The sequence below is a fragment of the Choloepus didactylus genome, chromosome 3 (assembly GCF_015220235.1).
Source record: "Choloepus didactylus isolate mChoDid1 chromosome 3, mChoDid1.pri, whole genome shotgun sequence".
Classification (NCBI taxonomy): Eukaryota; Metazoa; Chordata; class Mammalia; order Pilosa; family Megalonychidae; genus Choloepus; species Choloepus didactylus.
In genome coordinates, this window is record NC_051309.1 from 222,221,761 (window position 1) to 222,234,789 (window position 13,029).

Below are 13,029 nucleotides of genomic sequence, written 5' to 3' on the forward strand. Positions count from 1 at the left end.
CCTTTGACCCTTCCTTGACTGAGTGACATGCACCCCCCGCTGGGCAAGGTCACCCGCGGCGGGAGGGGAGGGGCCTGCTGACTCCTTAGCAACTTCCATCCTTTTGCGGTGGCCTCCGGGTGAGCTGGCGGGCATGGGCAAGGGCCGTGAGCAGGAGAGCCGTGTCCAGGCTGGCCCGTCATTCCCGGGGCCCATGGAAGTGGAGTCCTGGACACCCCAGGGCGGTGACTAAAGTTCAGCTCCAACCACCGAGCTCCAAGCCTCTCTGGCCAAGCCCGCAGGTCAATGAAAGGCCCAGCAGGATAGGGGTGCAGGCCGAATGGGCCAGGGGAGGGTAATGTGGAATGGGATGGGGATTGGCGTCGAGGTCTGAGACGGGTCCTGGCTTTGGTGGGGGTAGGGCAAGGAGGAAGAAGGGAGAGGACGTCCGGGTTCGGGGTGGGGCTGGGGAGGCGCGGACGGCAGCCACCCTGGGGAGCCTCGAGCCAGCTCGCGCGTCCCCCCCCTCGGAGGGGAGCGACAGCCTGGCTGCGCATCGGGAGGCGCTAGGGCCTCGCGGACGGGCGAGCCGGCGAGGGGAGGGCGCGGGCCCCGGAGGGCGGGCGGGGGCTGGCGGCGGCGGGAGCGGGGCCTCGCCGAGCTGCCTCCATCCATGGCCCGGAGCGACGGCGGCGGCGGCGGCGGGAGCGCGGCACGATCCGCTAGGTCCCAGCACCGCGCCCGGCCAGCCAGCGGCCCGGAGGGACCCAGCCTGCAGCCGCCCCGAAGTCCCATTCCGAGCCTCGGGCCGCGCCGCCCCGGGCCTGCGGGGCTGCGCTGACAGCCGCGCCCGCGTCCTCCCCGCCGGGGCGCTCGCAGGCCATGCCCCCGGGGCGCGGCGGCGGGGACCCCGGAGCTCGCCTCCGCCCAGGGCCCCCCGCGCCGCCCTCGGGCGCCACGCGCCCCCGCTGAGCGCGCCCCCAACCCCCCCGGGTGCCGCCAGGCGCCGCGCAGCCCGGCCCCAGCGCTGTCGGTCCCCGCGGGGCGATGGGCTGATGGGCGCCGCGGAAGGCAGGATGCGGGGAGCGCCCGCGCGCCTGCTGCTGCCGCTGCTGCCCTGGCTGCTCCTCCTGGCGCCCGCCACTCTGGGCGCGCCGGGCTGCCCGGTGCCCATCCGCAGCTGCAAGTGCTCGGGGGAGCGGCCCAAGGGGCTGAGCAGCGGCGCCCCCAACCCGGCGCGCAGGAGGGTAGTGTGCGGCGGCGGGGACCTCCCGGAACCTCCCGAGCCCGGTCTTCTGCCCAACGGCACCGTTACCTTGTGAGTACCCTACCACGCCGGCCCGGCCGGACCTCGGGCGGAGAGATGCATGGAGACGGGTGTGGGGGAAAGCAGCGATCTGGCTACTTCGGGGACCGTAGGACAGGCCTGAGTCCAGGCGCCAAGAAGGGGGGCTTGGGGAAGCAGGGGAGAGATTGAGGCGCCAGGCGAGTGGAAAGGGGAAGGGGCTTCGGGGGACCGCGGGCGCCCACTCACCTGCACAGGTGACTTGGAACGCGCGCTGGCGGAATGCCCGCGTCCCTTTAGTTTCCAACCTGGGCTAGTGTAGTGGACTTCAGTGGCCAGAGATGGAGTGGGAGGGGAGAAAGCTCCAGAAAGATCGACGCCCGCGGCCCTGTGGGTGGCTTTGGTGGTCACCATTGCGGACACGTTCCGGGCCTGACTCGTAGGAGTTTTCGCTCACCCGGCGGGCCTGGCTCCTCCAGTGGGGAGCGCCACCCCCGACCCGCTAACCCTGGCCTACCAATCCCCCGCACCCAACCGGTTTCCATAGGGCAGGTGGGAGGGTGGACGCGGAAAAGTCTCTCCTTGAAGTGCGGTTGCTTAGTGTTTGAAGGGGAACCCGGCTTCCCATTCCTCCTGGGCCCCCCGCCCGCCGCGCGCATTTGAGAAGTGAGTTTGCTGCTGGCTAATGCATCCCTTCCCTTCTTCCCTTCCTCTGGACATAACACAAGCTTGGGCTGTTTTTCGACTGATTTCTTTGCGCAAAGATTGTGAAGAAAGAAACCGGGCTGCGGAGAAGGCGGTGCGTCCCGGCACTCCTTCCGCGACCCGGGTTCCCACCCCAGCCAGGCCCTTGGGCAGCGCTCATGTTGCTGCCAACGCAAGCCGCTGCGCCCCAACCCGACCCCAAGCCTCTTCTGTGGGAGTCGGAGGTCCCCGAAACCGCCAGACCCCTCCCCATCACAGCGATTTCCTGCGCTGACCACATGCTCGGAGCTCCACGCACGCCGTGGCGTTGCGGGTAGGGCCCTGGTGGCGGCCCCTTCCTTTCCTGTCCTGGATCCAGCCTAAGAGCCACTTCCCCTTCCCTGTCCTCCTGACCCCAGTGGCCACCGTTTCCCAGCGCCCCTTGCCCCGGAGTCGAGGCCGGCTCACGGTCCTGGCGATTGTGTCCAGAACAATGCAGCTAGGCCCCTGGTTGGGTGAGTTCAGAGACTGCCCGCTTCCTGACAGGACACGACTGGTCAGCCTCTGACGTTGTTCGCCTGGCCTGCATTTTCCCCAGCTGGGTGTGTGTGTGTGTGTGTGTGTGTGTGTGTGTCTGGGTCTGTCTGAGCGTCCACTGGAGTTTAAGGGTCTGGGCAGGCCTGGGCATTCCCCAACCCACTCAAATCTGGAGGAGAGAAATGCTTGCTGTCGGGAATAATCAGGTGGTTTCTGTGATCCCAGCTGCACAATGAAAATTCTGCTGCAAGGGGGGGAGGTGTTCATCTGTGTGTGCACGCTTATGTCTGTGCTCACACATATGATGCTTCTCCCATGTGTGGGACGCTGTCTCTCTGTGTGTTTTTTTGGTTGGGATTAGAGATTTCTAATATACCAAAGGCAGAAGGAAGGGGGAAAAAAACAGAAAGGTGGTTTTGCAGTACATCTTAGAATGATTTGGCAACTAATGCTTTCCAGCCATGGCTAATTCCTATCAACGCCACTCTGAGGAGAGAGTGGGGCCAACTCTTGGGGAGAATATATAGTGACAGGGTGGCAGCAAATGTGACTCTTAACTTACCTTCCCATCGCAGCAGGTCTCCCCTTTCCTCCCAGGCTACTGACCATGCTGGCTTAAGATACCTTCCCAAGGACCTGTCCCCCAAGCCTGGCTGGCCACCCCTGCAGGGACAGGAATGAGGCAGGCCACAGAGGCCCCTGGGAACACACTGGTCCATCTACCCACAGTGTCACTGAGTCACAGCCGTGAACATATTTCTTACGATCTTCCTGTAGGCTTTGCATAAAAGGGACAGACAGACCCCAAAGATCCGGCACCCCCAAGATGGCTCCTAAAGAGAAAAGAACCCAGGTGCTTCTTCCCAGCAGAAACTGGTCAAGGATTCTTTCCCCTCTGGCCTCAGTTTCTCCAGCACAGCCACCCCTACTCCAGTAAGCATCTTGAGGGAGGCACGAAGATGGGAAGGGGCTGCCTTCAGCCTGACAGTAAAGCGAGAGGCTACATAATGCCATGAAAACCTCCTCACTCTCGTCATTTTTTTTTCACGGAAATTCTTGCTTAGCTTGTCGCCTTGTACAAGCAGTAGGACTTGAGCCACTAGCTTTTACACTGTGGTTTTATCCCCTGCCCCACTGTCACTGAGAAGCCCCACTTTTCTCCAGAATGGGGCATCAGATGCCAAACCCTTCACACATCACCCTGGTGGAAATTGGGGACTCCACCTTGGGAAACCTGGGAGACACTGAGTCCCAGAAACTGTTCAGGCAAAGAAAGTTCTAGACGAGGGCCCTGCCTGCAAGGAGCCTATAGTCTCTGCTCAGGGGCCTCCAAGCAGTTCAAAGGCATTTCTGTGAACGGTCCTGTTTACCTCATTGAAAAACCCTTCCTTCACCTCCACCCTATTATCTCAACTTCTGCCTTCTGTTTTTATAGGCTACATACTCTCTCTCCCCACCCTTTGCTTTTTTTTTTTTTTTTCTTTAATGGATTTTCATTTGCAGTTTTCCAGGAAGGCAGAACTCTTGGCTTCCTTCCTGATGTGTCTGTCCCATCCACCCCCACCCAGTCTCGACCTAGTCTGCAGGGCAGCCCTGGGATAACAAGCCCCTGTCCAGAGCAGGAGCCTTTATGGACCTCATTTAAGGGGAAAGTCCCCTTGGGTGGGGGGCTTATGACAGGGAGAAGGAAGGAAGCCATTGTGAACCCCCTCCCACCCCTGGGCAGCAGCAGATGGGCCAGCTCCCTGGTTCTCAGCTCTGGGAGGGGGCCTGGGAATAAGGAATTCTGGGAAAGGACTGATAGTAGATAATGCCAGAAGAAATCCACTTTGAGGACTCCCAGGACATCTTTGCATCCCTTCAGCAGATACCGGCCTGGTGTCATAAATTCCTAGAATGTCAGCCCTGGAAGGGGCCTTAAAGAGCCACAAGTCCAAACTCACCTCTCACAGCTTAGCAAAGCGAGGCCTTGCTAATAGTCACAGGGCCAGCTGGGGCCAGGGTCAGGTTCAGTGGGGTAGACTCTCTTAGTATTCTCTTAGCATTTGAGGGATTTGGGGCTCACCTGGCTGGACTTGGGACCCAGGAGGCACAAAGGCTGCTCTTAGAAAACCTGGTTCCTTCACAGCACAACCCAGGCCCTTTTGACCTGGGAACATTCCAAGGCTGGGTGGGGAGGGGGCAGACATGGAACAAGTCACTCTATTTACCCAGGACAGGCAACCCCTTGGTCTTCTCAGCTTCCAGCCCTTCAGGGGTTCGGGGGGCTGGGTTGCCCACCCTGTAGGCTGCCCACAAAGGGGCTGTTTGTCACACAGACTTGCCCAGCATTGGCTGTGACTTTGGTGATCTTCAGAAGCACTGGGGGTGGGGAAGGGTGGTGAGATGACTTCACAGCCCCTTTGCTCTCCTCCAGCCTCAGGAAAGTGGTCCTAGAGCCATAGATCTCCCTCTGCCTCTGGACCACCTCCAGCTCTAGACTAGGCTTCCACCACAGTGCCCCCCACCCCAGCCACCAGGGTGCAGCTAGAGGAGTTTGGGGCCAAGTATGCCAACCTCCATGCACATCAGCCTGAAGGAAGGGGTGAGAGATGCTGGCTGGGGGGTGGTGGGTTGGGGACGGGCCTGTGCTGGCTTCCCCCACCCCCTTCTCTTCCACCCTCTTTTCCCCATATGGTTCTCATAAGCTCTGGGCTCACAGACAGCAGCCAGAGGAAGTGGCTGTGTACAGAGAGCTTTTGTGAGGGAGAGGAGGGGGATGGGGGGAAAGAGCCAGGAGAAAGAGGGAGAGAAAAGAGGGTAGAAGCCAGAAGCAGAGAAGACTCCCACATGTTCATGTTCCTGTACCCTCCCAGTGATATGAGGTTCTCAGCTGCACCCCCAGGTGGGCACCTGGGCCCCTGCCCATCTGAGGGAGGTAAGGACTGAAGGGCCAGGAGAAACCCAAATATCTCTCCTACTACCTACTTGAGAGCTGGAGGTAGCCAGCTCAAGTTCTGGGGATTCTTGGGGTTCCCTTGTCCCATCTAAGGGAGAGCACTGGACAATGGGCAGAGTCTCTGGGCTCTACTGCTTGAGTTGAGTTGCACCAAAGAGACGAGATGCCATTGCACTGAACCCCAAGGACGGCACCTAAAAGTCACCCCCTGAGTGGGTCCCGGCCCCAAAATGGGTTCTGTGGCCTGAATCACCCAAAACGTGTGCAGGAACCCAGGCACCCCTGAACCCCGAGTTGGCTACCATGACGGGGGGCAGGGAGGCAAACCCTAGTCCTCCGGGTGAGCCTTTAATTTTCCCCCAAAAGTGTCATTTGAGGGAAATCGGTGTAATTTGAACCTAACCATAAATTGACCCTTAAATTGGGGGTCATGTTTTTCAAGGGAGAGAGTGTTTCTAAGTTTATCCCACATGGGACTCATTGGGATGAGAACCGTTTTCTCAGGGAGAAAGTCCCAGCCACCCCTATGTTGGGCGCTGGCCTTCGCTCTCCTCACCCCAGCCCAGGAAGGGGAGCGTTCCCCAAGGCCACACAGCCCTGGCTGGGAGCCCCCTCGCTCCCCTGTCACCCCTGAAGCAGAGACTGCCCGCTCACCTCCTTCCCAGGGCCAGCCGGAGAGCCGGGGTTGTGGGGGAGAGGAGGGAAGTGGGCCTGGGCTGCTCGGAGGGGCTGTTTGTTTTCATTCCCCCAGCCCTGACCGTTCCATTCTATTTAGAGCTCAGACACTGTCAGGACGGGCAGCCGGCCTCCTCCCCTTCCTCCCTCCTCAGGGCCCCCATCATTCCCCAACTCCAGAGCATTCCTTTGCTCTGAGGACTGGGGGGAAGGAGCAATGGGGTGGGAGTGGGGGGCAGGGGAGCTGTGGCCAGCCTCCCAGGCCCCGTCCTCAGTCGTCCTCCGGCTCTTGCCTCAGTTTTCCCCTGGGAGGGGAGGGAAGGGGGAATGGGGGTGTGCGAGACAGATGGGGCCAGGTGAGGGGCAGGAGAGCCCATCTGTCATGGACAGGGCGGAGGAGCGTGACTTGAGGAGGGAGCAGCCGCCTGAGCTGCAGGGGCCAGACAGCTCCCAGCTGGAAGGGGAAGGGAAGGCCTGAGAGGACCCTTTCCCCAGGGCTCCTTGCCTTGCAGGGACACTTCGACTTCTGCGATGCTGGAGACTCGGTATCCAGGATGGGAAAGGACATCAAAAATCAGGCGTGGAGGGTCCAGTCTAGCCTCTTTTACCCAGAAGGAAGTTGAGGCTTAGAGAGGGCTGTGGCTTGCCCGAGGCCACACAGCGCCCCATCAGACACCCACCACTCGATCCCGGGGCTCCCGATTCCCGCCCTTCTGCCACCTTTGAGGGTGGAAGGACCGAGATAGAAGCAACAAAAGGAGAAAGGAGTGGAAGGGTAGGAAATGGGATAGAGAGAAGCTTCTCTGGCTTTTGGGGGATTTTACCTGGGTTCCTGGGTAGCAGGGACCCCAGAGGCTTCAACACTATGCTGATGATGACTGTATTTTCTGAACCAAAATGCAGACACATGGTGCTGGAAGTTTTAGGAGGCCCATAAAGTAACGCTCCCTCTCTTCACTTGAGTTGGGAGCTGAGAGAAATAACAAAGTCAGGCAGGAGGAGATGAAACTGTTTAATTATCTATGAAATCTGGGGTGGAAGGCCTGACCACAATGGCTTTAGGCAAACTCACCACCCAGTGGGCACCCCCTGGTCCACTGACACCCCAAGAGGGGCAGAGCCCCCCACCGCACTGCCCTCTCCTCTCCCCACACCCACCAAGTCAGAGGAGCCCTTCCTTGGGAGAGGCCATATTCTCAAGTATATTAAAATGCACGCGTGCCCTTCATTAAATATAATACTTATTGCCAGTTGGCAAAGGATGGTACTTATTTAATTAAGCATTTATTGTTGTTAATTTTGCATCTTTTGTATTTTAGAGGCAGTCATTACTTTTTAGGTTTCAGGCATCTTTGTGGGCCTTGGAGATGCTTGAAGGCCTTGGGCTGTGGCCTCTAGGAAGGGCTGGGAGTGTCAGCCTATCGATGAGAGGAGAGCTTGTGTGTCCAAAGATGTGGCTGTTGCATGTGTGTGTGTGTGTGTGTGTGTGTGTGTGTGTGTGTGTGTGTGTGTTGGAGGTGACCTGTGTGACTTTTCCTGCATACCTGTGGACCGTTTGGCCCAGGCATGTGTGCCCCACACCCCACAGAGCGGTGCCCCCATGCCAAGTACAGGGTTCTCTTTGAGTTGGGGGGTACCTGTGGCATTCTCGTGGCCAGAGCCCACTGCATCTCTCTGTAGAGACCAGCTGCTCACTCCCTTGGCCTCCAGCCTCCTTAGTGCTTGCTCTGCTCACTTCTCCTCCCCAAAATAGGACCCCAGCCGAGAGAGAGTTCTGGAATGGACTCCAGGTGCCCCCTCTCCTTGGCCGGATTTCAAACTCTGGACTCCAGGGACTGACCCCTCTTCCCATGAACGGCTTGAAGCCCGGGTGGCAGGAGGTGGAGGGAAGAGAGAAGAAAGAAAGTGAAGGTTGTCAGCTGGGTGAGCTCGAGCTCTGTGGGCAGGTCAGTGTGCCTGGAAAAGAAATCCACCTGGCTCCCTGTGTGGTTTAGGGCGAGAGGGAGCTGTGGGCTGAGGTGGCGTCCGGAGAGGTTTCAAGAGGCCAAAGCCCGGGGTTCCCTCCCTCTCTGCCCTGTGTTTGTGGCTGCCCTGCTTGTCTTCCTCCCAGGAGACAGCCTAGGGTGGTGGGAATGTTTTGCTGCTGGTGGATCAGGCTTTATGGGTGTCAGTAACTGCCAGCTTCCTACCTGCTCTTAAAAACGCCAAGCCCCAGCACTTTCCATCCAGAATCCTTGCCCTCCCAGACCAGACCAGACCCACAAGTGGGATGTCAGGAGAGCTGAACTGATGAGCACACTTGAGGCCACTCTCTGGAAAATCCAGGTATTAAGTCAGTTTCCTCAAAACTAACCAAGTTGTTAAAGCCCCAAAATACAATTCTGAGTATCTGAGGACTCCAGTCCTACAGATATCTCTCCAAATTCTGCCCAAGAACTGGCAGTGTGGCAAGAAGGGGACCGATTTGGAGAAGAAGGATGAAAAGCTGGTGGCTCTGCTCTTGTGCATGTGTCAGAGGGTTCAGGGACAGGCCTGTCGCGGCAAGAAAAATATCTCGTTTCAAGACGTTTGGGGCCAGAGTTTGCGCCAGGCTGGCCAAGCCGGAAGTGTGGGCTGTGGCTAACCCCCCATCCTCCCCTGTCCTCTCCCCCCACCCCGGCACACACAGACCGCCTTCAGAGAAGTTCTGGCCTGCTTGAGGTCCAGGCTGAGGGCGGAGGGGGTGGGACATGTCCGGGAGCTGGCCCTGCAACCAGACTGAGAGATAAGTAGTTCTGGACTGAGGCTCATCTTCGCTAACTTGGGGGCTAGCCCCCGGATCTTTGGCTGTGCTGCAGCACCCCCCGACACACATGCACACACAGATACACAAATGCACACAGACACACATGCACACCCTACCTTGGGTGCCTCAGGATCTCTCAAACAGCACAGACTTTGTCCTGGGGCTTCGCAGGCTGTGAGGAGGCTGTAGAGTAGGCACTGGCCATCCAAGGCTATTAGCACTTGTAACATGGCTGGTCTGAATTGAGAGGTGCATTTGAGGGGTGCATTGAGAGGTGCATTGAGAGGTGCATTGAGAGGTGCGTTTGAGGGGTGCATTGAGAGGTGCGTTTGAGAGGTGCATTGAGAGGTGCGTTTGAGAGGTGCATTGAGAGGTGCATTGAGAGGTGCATTTGAGGGGTGCATTTGAGAGGTACATTGAGAGGTGCGTTTGAGGGGTGCATTGAGAGGTGTGTTTGAGAGGTGCATTAAGAGGTGCAATTGAGAGAGTAGATCAAAGTCTTAGTACAAAAAAAAAAAGGAAAATATCTGATTCATAATTTTTTATATTGGTTCCATGTTGAAAAGGGAAAATTTCAGATATAGTGAGTTAAATAAAATCTGTTCTAAAATTAATTTAATATTTTAGTTTACCTTCTTTTAATGTGACTTCTAGAAAATTTAAAACTACATGAGTGGCTTGCATGACCTTTCTGTTGGCCAGCGCTGGGTTAAAGAATTTGGGGTATGTGGAAGGGGTTAAAGGGTTAAGAGGTTAAAGGCCAAAGAGTCTGGGGAATGTGGGAGCCCTCCCCTCCCCCAATACCACCTATGGACCTGTCTGAGACGGGTTGTCAAACTGGGATGTTGGGTTTTCATTTTTGGGTTTGGGAATTTTTTTATTTTTTTTATTTTTATCTTAATGACCTTTTAAAAAAAGAGCTTTGTCTTTTGAAGAGATGATTTTCAATGAGAAGGCATTTTCCTAGTGGGCAATTTTAGTCTCTAAAATTAGTGTTTCTCAAACTCTAGTCCTCCAACATATTCCCAGGAAATGATGGGCTTTTGGGTTCCAGCCCCCCCCCCCCCGTAGATGGGGCTGTGACAACCCAGGAGCCCTGTTCCTCTACCCTTCCACCACCCCCATCCTCTCCCCCATACACCACCCCTCCATCAGCATTTTCGTCCTTGTCCTTCACCCCCAACCCCACGGGGAACCATTCCCGGCAGAGACCAGGGTGGAGGTGGGGACAAGGGGGGTGGGGGGACTGACGTGGACCCCCTTTCTCTGCCCTTCCTCCTGACATTTCAGGACCCCTCCCAGACATTGCTAAGGGCGCTGAGGCATCCTCGCGCCTTCTCAGACATTAAACGCACCCTCTGAGCCTCACACCGAAGGTGTCTGAAGGGAGTACAGTGGGCTGGGGGCCTGGCCTTGATGTACCGGGCAGGTAGTCCATGGCACGATGGATCTGTCACCGCCGAGGTGGCCGCCCGGCCTTGTCAGGCCTGAATGCGACCTTCAGAGACCCTAAGAACTGGCGAGGTTATGATTTACCACCACCACCACCACCACATGGAGCAGGACATGAAACAACCATAACCCATAAAATGAGAAGGAGGAAGTTCACGAAGGTCCTAATTTTTCTTATCAAGACCCCTGTGCTGTGATGTTTGAAATATCGAGATGTTGATGCATGTGAAGTATTTTGGAAACCCAGAGTCCCCCCGAACCCCTCCGTGGAGCTCACCCTCACTGCTGGGAAATGTCACCTCCATGGGAAGGGTGGGAGGGGTCTAAATGGAGCAGGGAGAAGGAAGAAGGAGAGGGGGGTCTCCATCCCTTCCCATGGTCCCAGAAAGCCCCCTTTTACTCTTCCTTCCATCCCGGCCACCGTCGGTTCCCCACAAGCTCTTGACTACGGAGAAGCTGGAACTTCCAGTGTCCGGGGTCCTCTTACCTTGGTAGATGCACCCACCCACTCCAGCAGGCTCTGGGGCGTGTCTGTTTTTGACAGCTCCTCTCCTGCCTTGTCCCCACCTCCCTCACGTCCCCCTCACCGTCCAGCCCTGAGGCTGCTCATCAGGAGAAGACCTGAGGCCTGTCCCTCTGGCCTTCTCAGCCCAGTTCTCCACCCTAAGAGCAGAGGAAAGAAGGGAAACCTTTTGTCTCAACCCACGGCCCCAAGAGTTTAAGCCGAGAAGCTAGGTAAACCTTTTTAATAAGTAATTAACTAGTGGGATGAGCCTTGTGCTGCCTGGAACTCCCTGGAACCTCCCTCTGCCCAGCGGGGAGCCTGGCCGGGAAAGGCTGAGTGGGTGGGTGGAGACACTCAGTCTGCTTGGGGCCTCTTTCCTCCACCCCTAAGGACAAATGCATAAATAAACAGGACTCTGAGGGTGCAGAGGCAAAGGCTGAGGCCTGGGTTTCCCCCCGGCCCAGGGCCCAGCCAGCTTGGGGGCACTGCTTGAGGCCTTCGAGGGCTGGGGGTGGACACCTTCAGGCAAGGCCCTCGGCTCATGAGATCTCCAGAGTGTTGGGGCACCCCAAAAAAGGGCAGCTCCTCCCGTGTGCCCCAGGCCTGGTGGGGTTCCTGGGCCCATCTGAAGCAGAGCCCAGACCCTCCACTATCCTCGATGGATCCATCTTTCCTTCCCCCTTATCCTTGAGGGACTGGGCTAGGGCTTAGCAGGGACAGGACAGTGGGGGGCACAAAGGGGGCACATGACATTTGCCCTGTGGTTCCAAAGGGGAAAGGGGTGTGGGGGACATCACACCGTCACTCCCTGCTCAGCCAACCTGCACACCAAGCCCCAAGCCAGAGCCAGGCATGGGGGACATCAGGGCCGGTGACACGTCTGACCTGGGGGTCGGTGGGCTGCCCGGTCTGCCTGAACCGTTCCGTGGCTCCTCCACTGCAGTCTCCTGGAGCACAGAGTGTGGGGGCTTTGCACAGCCCCAGGCGGCACCGTGTCCCCTGAGCGTTCCAGCTGCTAACGGCATCGTTTCCTGTCTGTGTTCTCCCTGTTCCCCTCAGACTCTTGGGCAACAACCGGATCACGGGGCTCCGGAATGGATCCTTCTTGGGACTGTCTCTGCTGGAGAAGTTGTAAGTCCTAGGGCAAGAGGGGGTGGGGGACGGTAGCAAGTGGAACCCGGTGGGCCAGAGGGTCCCGCTCCCACCCGGTGCCTACTGGCTAAACAGAGCCGGGGGTCAGACCCAGTGGGACCCTTGAGGACAGAGTATAGGACAGAGAAGGGCTGGCCTGGGCCCCAGACACCAGCCCCTTCACCAGCACCTCGCTGGCTTGGGCAAGGAATGGGGAGAAGGGAAACTCATTAACACTCTTTAATGAGCAATTAGCTGTGGGGATAAAGCCCCTTAGACGTCCTGAAGCTGCCTCCTCCTCCCAGCCAGGGGCCCAGTGTACAAAGGCTGTGACCAAGTCCTCTTTCCTAAAAACAAATTAATAAACAAAGTCCCAAGCTGCAGCAGAGCCCTGGGCTGAGGGTGGCGAAAGCTGGTTGAGTCAGAGGTCTCCCCAGTGGTTTGGAGCTGTATCCTCGTCAGCTTCTTGCAGGCAACCCCTGCTGGTCCTGCTGGCTGGCAGACCCTCCCCGCCTCCCCTTCCTCAGGTTTGGGGACCCCTGAGGGCGGGTTGGGGCCAGCTACAGGACAGGGTTGGTGAGGAGTTGCTGGTGGTGGTGGTATGTTGTTAGGGAAGTGAAGGGAACCCCAGAAACCCCACCTCTCAGCCTCCCCCTTAGCGCTCATGGGAGGGCCTGTGGAGAGGTGGAACAAGCCCTGGGTGGAGAGAAACGTCGTGAGCTTGGGACCTGATGAAGTCACTTGGGTGAGCCACTTACACTGCGAAATGAGGGGATTGGATCAATCCCTCTCTGAATGTCCAGTTCTGTTAGGGTGTTCCAAGAGCCACTGCCTGTACCTTAGCTCTGAGTCCTTGTCCCCTCCACAGAAGAAACCTGGGGCTCCCAGATCAACTGGAGACTGAATATTGCCCCCCACCCCTCACCTCCAACCCCCTCTCCTAACTCTACTTCCATCCTTGTAGCATCCCCAGTTCTTCAAACAAGACCCCTGTCTCTCTCTGTTCAATGTGATGGGAGATTCCAAAGGATAATGTGTGAACCCTGCTCTCAGGGGGC

At 57.7% G+C, this 13,029-nt stretch overlaps 1 protein-coding gene across 1 annotated transcript in view; it reads left to right on the forward strand.

Moving 5' to 3' along the window:
- Positions 1–1,034: 1,034 nt before the first annotated feature.
- ADGRA2 (adhesion G protein-coupled receptor A2) overlaps positions 1,035–13,029 on the forward strand; it is a 38,215-nt gene continuing 26,220 nt past the window's right edge. The window contains 2 exon segments of the mRNA XM_037831367.1: positions 1,035–1,297; positions 11,900–11,971. Of these exon segments, the coding sequence (XP_037687295.1) occupies positions 1,035–1,297; positions 11,900–11,971 (335 nt within the window).